Raw genomic sequence first — 10,565 nt, 5'->3', positions numbered from 1 at the left:
CTTAGCGCATTTTCTGCATGGGGTTCCCCAGATCAGGTAGCCAACCTAACCGCCTCCGTCGTGGTGGCGTCAATGTGGACCTTTTCGTTGGAGAGTGCCGCAGATGCCACAAAAAAAAAAAAAAAAAAAAATTATAATCCCTTTTGGGAATTAAAATAATTTAAAAGCTATCTATATGGCATGTAAAAAATGCGGGAAAAAAAAAAAAAATCATTGACAAAAAAGGGGAAACACTTTTTTTTTTTTTTTTTTTTTTTTTTTTTTGAGGCTCTTGGGGAGAGAAATTAGCAAAATGGGGTACCGTGTGGAGTTTCTTGGCACAAATGATTCGTACTGGGACGCGCATATGCATCGTGAGGAGAAAGACCATGTGGGTGTGCTACGTAGAGGTGCGTCACGTGTGGGTATTCTACGCTTCGGTTGCGTTTCTCACCCCCAGAAGCAGTAAAACAAGGCAAAAAAAAAACACACACACATGTCAGCATGAGCGCATAATATATACACACGCATGAGAAGACCTATCCTTCATATGCGCATTTCTTTCACTTATATTTTTTCCGTAGCATGGCACTCCTTTCGTGGATGTCCTTGGTGCGCAGTTTTTTTTGTTTTTTTTTTTCAGGAGCGGCGTCCTGATCCGCGGCCTGTTTATGTGCGTGGTCGCGGCTTTGTTCCACCACATTGTCGGTTTCATTTTGTTGATTGCTCCCTCCCTCTACATGTGGTGCGTCGTCTGTTTCATTTTCTTCGCCGATCTCTCCAGCCACAACTGCATCAGAACATTTGAAGAACATGCTAACCCGCGCAACGTCGTCGTCGCCCAAGTTTCCCTTCGTGTCGAGTAGGTGGGTCGCGTCTTCCTCCTGATCGCCCTGCGCCGCCTTGTCCATTTGGCTAATCTCCTTTAGCAGGCTCTGCATGTTGGCCTCCAACACGACGTTCTCAGATTTCTACACAGGGGAAGTGGTAAAGCGGTGGAGGGGGGGAGAAGCTCCGTAGTGTTTGTATCATTGTGGCTGTGTATCATTGCAGCAGTGTGCGTGCATGTCCTCTCTCTTACCATCGCTGAAATTTTCGCGTCCACGTTACTAATCTGCTCGCGCAGCTTCTGTTCCGAAATTTGAAAAATGAGTTTCCTGTTTTTTTTCTTCGCCTCCAGTGAGCTGATCACATTATCTGAGGTGAGGGGGATCCCCCAAAAAAAAAAAAAAAAAAAAAATCACACAATTGTGGATTGTCCGCCATGGGGCTGTGTGTTTATCGTAATAAAGGAGGGGGAAAAAATATGAACAAAGTTAGACACTCTAAAATGTGCCCCCCGTCCATTGGCTCATCATTTACTTATGTCACTAAAGAGAAATTCGCAATTCTGTTTTAGGTACTTGACGTCGTCGACCCCTTCTTCTATGTCCATGAGTGAGAAGTGCAGGTAGTCTTTTTTTATTTTGTTTCTGCAAATATCGTGCTTTAGTTTCTGCACGTGAGGGAAGGAAAAAAAAAGGCGGCATAACAGTACGTAGGCATAGCAGAGGAGACACAACAGAACGTGACGCCACGCAGAAAAGGACCCGCCCCCTCCCGTTTGGCATTACCCGGATGCTCTTTCTCAGCTCGAAGTTCTCATGAATGATTTGATTCGTATCTGTAATGTGCTTTTGGATAATTTTTTTTTTTATGAATAAATTTTTCCTGGAGTCGAAGTCGAATCCTATGACCTGCAAATGGGGAACATATACGCCGGTGGACATTTCTTCAGGAGGAGTTTTTTTTTTTTTTTTTTTTTTTTTTCTCTCACGTGGAGAGATACGTTCAGGTAAGAAGAAGGGGAGAGAGAGCTTGATCAGGGTGACTAACTGTGGACCACCGGGGCTGAGTCTCTTTTCCCCCACTTACATTTTCATATTTTTGCTCGATGAGGACATCGAAGTTGATGCACTCGTGGAGGAACCTCTTCTCGAACTTTTGCTTCTTCCTTGTGAGCAGTTCGCTTAGGGCCAAATTCTTTTTGTGTTTCTGCGGTGAAGGGGAAAACGGGTGGGAATGGGCGAGGCGGGCTCTGTCTATCTATACAACGACTGGACGGAGGAGAAGTGCGCGGAGAGTCAGCTCGGTTATTTTGTGGAGGGGGGGGGGATAGATCCCTCCTTTTCTTGTACCTCCAACAGGTGCTTCCTTTCCTCCCGTAGAGAATGCTCGTCAACCTGAAGGAATTAATAATTTCTCCGTTGTGTTGCAAAGCTGCCCGAGGGGAAAAAAGGGGCCGATCTTGCAACTCCCCCTGGACACACATGCAGACATGCAGGCAGGCAGACACACATGAGTGAGTTGTCCTTGGAGGCACCATTTCATGCTCCCATTTTAATACCCCTACCTGTAGCGCATCTAATTGTCTCATCGAATCCTCAAGCTTAGATAACTCCCCCTCCACTGCAATCCTCTTCTCTTCTATTTGGCGTAGAGCTTCTTCCTTCCTTTCCTCATTTATTAACGTGGCGTAAATACCAATACAGTAAAGCTCGTGCAGCTTGATCAGCTTTTGTATGTTGTATCTGGTAGGGGGGGAGCGTGGGGGGTGTCGGCACAGATGAAGCAAAAATGGGTCAGAGGAGAAGAGGGCAACTATATAAGAGGTACGTTTTGTGTCGGTTGTTCGTTTCACTTTGGAAGGGGTTCCTCCAGAAAGGAAGCTAAAGATTTTTTTTTTCCCCTCCATATGCTCTTACTTCTTCTTCCTCAACTGTTTTAACTTTTCATTGAATTCCTCGCACTGGTCGGAGATTTGATATCTGCAGGATGGGACGTGTGATGAGACGAATGGGTGAAGGAATGGTCCTCAATTTGCAGCCCCATAATGGAGAGACGCGCAGTGACCGCAGGGCTCCAGCTCTACACACACAGAGGCATCCATCCAGCTGGGCCGAAAAACACACGTGTAGGAGTCCACTTACATGTAACTCTTCACATCAGAGAGCGCATTTCTTACGTCATTTTTCTTCTTCTCTTTTATCTCAACACTTTCTGGGTCCGCTTCGTCGTTGCAAGGGGTTGTGTCTTTGGGGGGTTCCTTGTCCGCCCCTGCTTCGCTTCTGCGGAAGGACAAAAAAGCAAGTGCATAAGAAATCCAAATTGATGGCACACTGTTGTAGAAGGTATATGTGGCCTCCTTTTGTGAGAATCAGCCTACGCACATGTACTCACCCTCGTAACCCAGGTGCCATCCCGAAATGGTCCCCCTTCTTTTCCCTTTTCAGAGTTAGGTCCCCTTTTTCATGATCGTCAAAGGCATCCCCTTTTTGACTCTCCACATTGAGCTTGTGCAGGTGCATTTTGAGCAACACGTGAGGGTCGAATTTGTTCGAAACAGGGAGGAGGGCATCCCGCTTCACTCCTTTTAACGCTCCCCTGTTGTAGAGGCCGTCTTCTATGGTGTGAGAGTAGGGGTGGCTAAAATATTTGTCTGTGGATTCCAGAGAGAGCTTCAGCTTGTTGGACAACAAGTTTATTTCTTCCACGTAGTTTTGCTTTTCTTCCTTCAGGGCGAGAAAGTGGCTGAGAAATTTCGCCTTTTGCTGTAGTGGGGGCGGTGTGAGGCGGTGAAAAGGATAGAAGCGGTGGGATCGATTCGAGCTGTAAAAGGGATGGAAGCAATGGGTGGTGTCGATAAAGCAGCCGTCCCTGTGATGCCCACCTGGTCGATAAGCATCTGCAGCACGTAGCACTGCAGGCGCTTCCGCGCGTTCGTGAACAACTCGCAGGGGGGGTAGAGGAGGTAGTTCCACTGTACGCCGTCTACCCCGCTGTCCACCCCGCCGGCCGAAAAAGAGGAGCCGAACAAATTGGCGTATAAATAATTCAAATTCATGTTTGTGCAGGGGTAGTAGTGAGAAAAGAACAGACAAGAAAAGTCTTCAGTGTATCGATCTATGTAATCTTTTGTTGTTTTTAAAAAGCAAAGGACATTATTTTTTTCTACATTTTGGACAAAGTCTGATTCTTTAAGTTGGAGAAAGCGCAGCAATTTGATTTTCTCTCTAATGGGACAAGAATGATGGTGACTGCTTTTTTTAAATGAATTGGTCACATATGAATTTGTGTTTAATCCGAAGAGAAAATCGATTTGTGCAAGAGGGGAGCATTTTTTTTCTAGTTTTTTTATTAGTTGTTCTTTGGCTATCTTTTTTTTTTCAAATTTTTTTTTTATTTTTTCAAATTCATTGATTAAAATTTCTGACTCGTTAATAATTTTTTTGTCAAAAAAAAAGTTTTTTCTGTCCAATTTTATACTGCTGTTGTTATTTTCGTTTTGGGTGATTAATTCCTTCAGTTGATTTCGGAGCTTGTCTATTTGTTCTCTTTCTTCCTTCCTCTTCGCGTGGAGTTCACTCAGGTAGAACTTGTTTTTGTAGTTTTCGAGGCACTCCTGCAGGGGCAGGTGGTACTCGTTTTCGTTTAGGAAGGTGAAGATGGTCGTTTCGTTATCGAAGAAGAAGTTCGTGTGGTTGGGTGTGCCACTGAAAGCGATAGGGGTAGCAGCGTCCGCTGAAATGGCTGCACCGGAAGACGTAACTTTATCATCACCAGCAGGAACCTCTTTTGTTGCACCACTTGGGTGTGTCCCCCACTCCATTGACACCCTCTCCTGGAAGCTCTTCCCTCGCTTGTCGCGCAGGCGCTTCCTCAGGGCACTGCTGTACACTTTTAAAAACACCACACTGGGTTGCCTCAAAAAAAAATTCACATCACTTGGGTAGAGGGTCCCTTGACTTATCTTCGCCAAGGTGGCTTGCATAGTTGAGTCCATGTCCTTTTGGCATATCAGGTCGAGGGAGGATTCCCAATTCAGGTGTTCACTCTGGTTTGTGGGTTTATCTCCCCCTACATGGTTATCTTCATGTGGTTTGCCTCGTTCATGGTCGCCTCCCACCTGATCACCACTGGGTACCATTGCGGGGGCACATGACACGCCCTCCAAACGGAAGTGCCTCTCCTTGGTCAAGAACAAATTGTATGTTCCACTTTTCATATCCACTGGGTGAAAGAAGTTAATCCTTTCCGTTCCTCTCATAGAGGGGACCTGCACCTCAGGGTTCAGGACCATCCTAAGTGGGTATGCAGAACTGTCAAAGGAGAACGTAACAACCGTATTGGAGTCCGTAACGATGTAAAAGGCGCAAATGGGTCCAGCATTCTGTTCCATCTGTTCGTTAATGAATTGAACTCTACCCGTATGACTCAGATCAATGTGTAGGTCTTCTTCCCCTAAGTTTATGCGAAATGGAGGAGAACCTACAGATTTTTCTTCGCCATTTGGCTGTCCATGTGGTTCACGGTTCAGGGTTTCCGAATCTTCATTGACCCCATCTGGACGAAATGGCTTCTGCCTCCTTCTGCGTCGCTTCAAAATGAATTCTTCAAAATCATTTCCCTCATCATTTGGCCCATGCACACCTTCACGTCTAGTACTCCCTTTGTCTCTTTTCAATCTTCTGAGGAAGGACGTCTTTTTTCCCGAGAGTAGGGCTGCAACCTCGTTTGAGTTTCCCGGGGAGACGTCCCCAAATGTGACTCTGTTCATGTAAAAAAACCGGACATTCAAATGGAAGTCCACGAGGACTAGGTAATTGCCAATGACCTTTGCATAGACTACATTCTTGTGAGGCACCTTCCAATAGAAGATTCGCACGTTGGTGTCCCAATTTTTTTTTGTCCTGATTATCATCTCCTTCTTTATTAGTTGTACGAAGAGGAGGTAAAAGTTGCGTAGGTCCTCGGTGGCCGTCAACAGGCAGGCATAGTCGCAGTGGCGTTTGGACCTGAATTCCAAGTCGACGTGGACATCGACGTCGGAGCGTCTGTACGTTGAGAGGCTCAGCAAAAGTGTGGCCGCCTCGCCGCTTTGATTGACATTTTGGTCCACATTTTGAGTGACGTTTGGACAGACGCTTTCGTCGCTTCCCCCCTGATGACACACCTGCGCGAGCAGCCTTCCTATCAGCACCTCATGCACGAAGTAAATGAACAACTTCTGGTGCGACACGGAGTGAATCAGGAAGAAGAAGAGTAGCGTCCCGCACACCTTGAAGTAGCCATTGAAAATGTGCTCATTCACCTTGTTGAAGACACCACATTCGATACACCGTCTTCCACTACGACCCACACTTGGTCCGCGTCTTCCTCTAGTTGTTTCATCCCCCAAGTGCCGCCTCACACTCCCGTAGAGCAAAATTTTGCTGCTGATCAGGTTGATAAAAAAAAAAGATCCATCTGTGAGGGCCACAAACAAGCAGTTGTATTCCCCCATCAATGAAAGAACATCGAACCATTTTATTCCCCCACCAGTGCATATAACATTCAATTCATTGTCTGCAAGAGAGTAACACTTGAGCATTTTAGCTTCATCCAAAGTGAAAAGGTATTTTCTGCTACACACTTTAAGGTCCTTTATTTTGTGCAGAGCAGTATGTCCACAGAGGTAGAAACTGGAGTCATCAGCTGGACTCATTTTTTTTCGGTTAAAAGTTGTTGTGTAATATGACAGTCCATTTTCAAGCTGAATGAGTAGGTTTTTCCCTCTATGCAGGTGGACACTAATTATCCTGTGCGTCACGTACTTTTCAAAATTGACGACTGAAATGGGGGTAAAGATATGTGTGAGGTTGTCTTCATCATAGTGGAGCTTAGCAAAATTGGCCTTCCGTTTCTTCCGCATCTGGGAGAGGTCATGTTTTCGGTGTGCTCGTTTGGAGGGTGTTCCCTTGTTCATAATATTATCTTCCCCAGGGGAACATAAATTGGCGTAATCGTCCTTCGAACTGGGGTAGGTATCCATCGAGCTTGCACAACCAGCGCTACACTGAGCGACGCACTCGGCGAAGGCTACGGAGTCCCATGCCTGCTCATCGTCCACTCTCCCTTCCCCCTCCGACTCGTCTAACAACTCAAACCCTTTGTCATTTATTTTATTTTCCACGTTTTTAATTTCGTTTAATATGGATTCGAAGGTGGTTCCAGATTGCTTGGAAGACTTCCTCCTGATATGTCTCCTGTTGTTGAGAGCTTCGTTTTCCTTGGCCTGTTGTGTGTTTGGTTCGTTCGGAGGTGCCTCCATCGAGGGCTTCTCCTCCGCTTTCCGGTTCTCCTTTCTCTTTTGAAACAAGCACTTGGTGGTTACGTAGTTGTCTTCGACTGGGGTTACCTGGCGGCGAGGGAGTGAAGTGGGAGGGGTGCACAATTAGCGCCGTGCCATCTTTTCACGTTATCACGTCATCATCTTATCGTGGTAGCTAGTTAGCGGGGGCGCTACGCTGATAGGTCACCGCTTAGCTACGCCCCACCTTGCGAAAGGCGGCCGGGGAAAGCGCGCCGTAGTTCACGCGGAAGCAGACAATTTCCTTCGTAGCGAACGCGACGAAGAGATACTCGAGGTGGTAAAAAATGCAGCAGATTTTGGAGTAGTTGTTGTGGCACCTCAGGCGGGGTAGGTCCCTCGAATTGGTAGAAAGGTTAAAAAAAAGGACTTCATTATTGGACAGGCAGATGGTGAAGATATGAAAGTCTAGCCAAGATGTTGCTACAATGGGACTATTCACAAACAGTTCCTTCTTCACGGTGGTTACGTTTTCTTTTAAAAGATGCTCATTTGAGGTGGATACAAAGAAGACACTCTTTTGTGAGACCAAAATGATTTTCTTCCCGTCATATGGGCACACCATCATTTTTTTAAAAATGGATGAAGACTTGTGTGTGGCTATTATTTCGAGGTCTTCTTTTTTATTTCTACTCAACTTCAGGGTGCAAATAAGATACTCTTCATCGAAGGGTAAATCAGCACCCAACTGGTCGCTTAACTTCCGGGTGTTATCCCTTCCAGACAGTTCTCCCTCCTGCAAGGGGGGCCGAGCATGCCGCCTCTTTAGTAAAAGGTACACCTGGCCATCCCCCAGTGTTACATCTTTTATCGTTTCCCCAACTCTGTGTGTTAATTGCACCTCGCAGGAGTTTAATCCATTCGCCTCATCGAATACGAGGTAGAATAACAAATCGCCCGAGGGTCTACGTATGACCACTGCCATAGCATGGTCTTTTTCACTGCAGGAGATTTTCCTCACGGGGTGTGGGATGTACCTTCCCTCCACGTTGTGTGTGCAATGGTCCGTTTCTCCCTTCACTGCAACCCGTGTGGTGAGGCGGCCCATTGCCACGTTCGCGCTTTTTCTTCCCTGGCCCGCCGCCAATTCGAAGCGAACTTCCCCAAGGGTCTCACAACACGAAATGAACAAAAACTTCCTCTCATTGTTTACAAGGTTAAGTAGACAAATACAACTGCCTTGCAAGAGGCACATAACATTCTCGCTGATGTATTGAAAGTCGGAACACGAATTGTAACGCGTCATGGTACATTTTGTGTAGCGTCACTTTTATTTGTGAGATATGAGAGGTGTAGAGACGTTATACAGAAGCCTTAACTGGGATTCATGTGAACAGCAGAATGAAATAAAACAGCGCGGGGTAGTGCCATATGTAAAACTCCGCAACGTTGTGCTTAGCGCGGATAGGTAAGTCCCTGCACGGTGGGAAAAAAACGAAGAGCAATACGTACCTATCCCAACGGGAACATACATATCTCTTTTTATGTCCCCCCAGTTTTGCTGCTATTCACCTTCCCACACTGCGCGAGACAAAATACACACAAAAAAAAAAAAAAAAAAAAAAGAAGACATCTACTCAAGTGCGTCACCTTAGTGAAGTGACAAACGGGTGAAAGTCCCCACTGGTAAAATTTATAAAGCGAGAAAAAGTGGGAAAATATGATCACAAGGGGGAAACTACATTTTGCGTTGATTTTCTCCTAACATGTTTGTGCGCCTTGGGTAAGGAGAGACTGTCTCTCGTGTACCGTTTTACACGGTTCACACATAGCTCTGTGGTCAGAGAGGAAAATTGACGGCGTATCGATCGTGTTGAAATGATTGCTCTGGAAAGTGGTACGTGGGAAGATTGCCAATCGGCCACGCAGGCAGTCCCCATGCCTCATTCCATCCTCCAAAATTCCCTCGTAGAGAGCGCAAAAAAAATGTTACGTGTGTGTTTTGGACTGCACGTGTAAAGAGGTCTACCCCTGCTTTTTGTTCGCAAGGGCCCCTTTATTTTTCTCACCGTTGTGCACACGTGAAGGGAGAACACTACCACGTTGGATTCCATTTAAGGCGCCTCCCCAATGGAGTTAACAGAGCAGACGCTCCAACGTTGCAGGTTCCTGGGCAGTTTAGCCGATCCACCATAATGGCAGAGAAAAATGTCGGTGGGTGGTACGCAATTTGTTTCCTTTTCTTTACTGTGTTTCATTTTAGGAGTTTTTTATTTAATCACCAGTGCCTGCACAATTGCACAATTGCACAACTGACCAGCTGCCCATTTTTGCATGCGTACCCATTTGGGGGAATACAATTTCAAATTTTCCTTAAGGGCCAACTTAAAGGCAATCAAAACGGAGTGCCACGTTGGCTCTGTTTCTACCATCCAGTGAGTCATTCCCCTTTGGGGTTACAACTTTTCCCCCTGCGGATGCACTTACTTTCCCTGTGGACCATTCTCCATTTCGAAATGAATATAATGCGCATATGTACCCATGTGCACAGTTTTCACCCACCTCGTCAAAATCCACGCCGTTTCATCGGAAGAGGTGCTCGCAATGGAAGTAAACTTGAATCACTAACTGCAGGACTAAATGCTGCATACAAAAGGAGATCGCACTTGAAGGAGAACGAAAGGCATAGTTATAGCTATCCTATCCCAGTTAGCCAAAAAAAAAAAAAATAAAAAAAAAAAAAAAAAAAAAAAAAAAAAAAAAAAAAAAAACTCCATGTTCATGTAAAAATGTCATCATAATTGTAGCTCCGATAGAAAAGTGATTTTCCTCATACTTGAGAAAAAGCACAAATTGGTTTTCTTTTTTTCCACAAATAATTCATATCGTTAATGTGAAGGCGCAGTATTGAGCTGTTACGTGTGAAGGGAAAAGAAGAAAAGTGACTTTCGTCGAAAAAAGGAACAACATTGTGCGTGAGTGAAAAAAAAAAAACAAAAAAAAACAAACAAAAAAGGGACATCCTCTCTGCAGGGGCTTACAAGGGGATAGAAACTTTAAATGCAGCAAAGGTTATAGTGAGGAGTGTGCTTCTACCGGTGAAGAAAAAGACCGTCACATATAAGTTTGCTAACTACCAATACCTACCTGTCAATTGAGTCGCCAACAAAATGTCGTTCCTCAGTAGCCCCTCGACCAACCACATGATAACGAACCTAACCAAAAGGACAAATGAATTCCAGTCCAAAATAGATAGCATACTTAACAAAATAAGCACAGAAAGCTTGCCCTTCCAGAAGAAGTCCTTTATTTGCTGTGTAAACTGCTTCGACACATACAACACGGACTTCGAGACAATCGGCAAGTGCGTGAACAACTGCCAGAAGGGGACGGAGCATTTCGTGCAGGTCGTCCAAAATGAGATGCAAAACTTGCAGAACAATTTGCAGTCTTGCCAACAGGTAAGCCAAAAAAAAAA

General features: G+C 45.3%; 2 protein-coding genes across 2 annotated transcripts; one reads left to right on the top strand and one right to left on the bottom strand.

Annotated features, from left to right (window-relative positions):
• Window positions 1-542: 542 nt before the first annotated feature.
• AK88_05082 (uncharacterized protein) lies at window positions 543-8,393 on the bottom strand (the record flags this gene model as incomplete). The annotated part of the gene is made up of 11 exons (XM_012482684.1): window positions 543-950; window positions 1,061-1,176; window positions 1,342-1,474; window positions 1,593-1,715; window positions 1,894-2,013; window positions 2,372-2,549; window positions 2,724-2,786; window positions 2,949-3,086; window positions 3,199-3,569; window positions 3,689-7,195; window positions 7,335-8,393. The coding sequence occupies 11 exons, from the start codon at window positions 8,391-8,393 to the stop codon at window positions 543-545; spliced, it is 6,216 nt and encodes a 2,071-aa protein (XP_012338107.1).
• Window positions 8,394-10,257: 1,864 nt separating this feature from the next.
• Window positions 10,258-10,552, top strand: AK88_05081 (uncharacterized protein; the record flags this gene model as incomplete). Its single annotated transcript, XM_012482683.1, has 2 exons — window positions 10,258-10,451; window positions 10,537-10,552. The coding sequence occupies 2 exons, from the start codon at window positions 10,258-10,260 to the stop codon at window positions 10,550-10,552; spliced, it is 210 nt and encodes a 69-aa protein (XP_012338106.1).
• Between the last annotated feature and the right edge of the window lie 13 nt (window positions 10,553-10,565).

This window comes from Plasmodium fragile, assembly GCF_000956335.1.
Source record: "Plasmodium fragile strain nilgiri unplaced genomic scaffold supercont1.92, whole genome shotgun sequence".
In the NCBI taxonomy this organism is placed as follows: Eukaryota; Apicomplexa; class Aconoidasida; order Haemosporida; family Plasmodiidae; genus Plasmodium; species Plasmodium fragile.
This window is presented reverse-complemented; position numbering and strand designations above follow the sequence as displayed.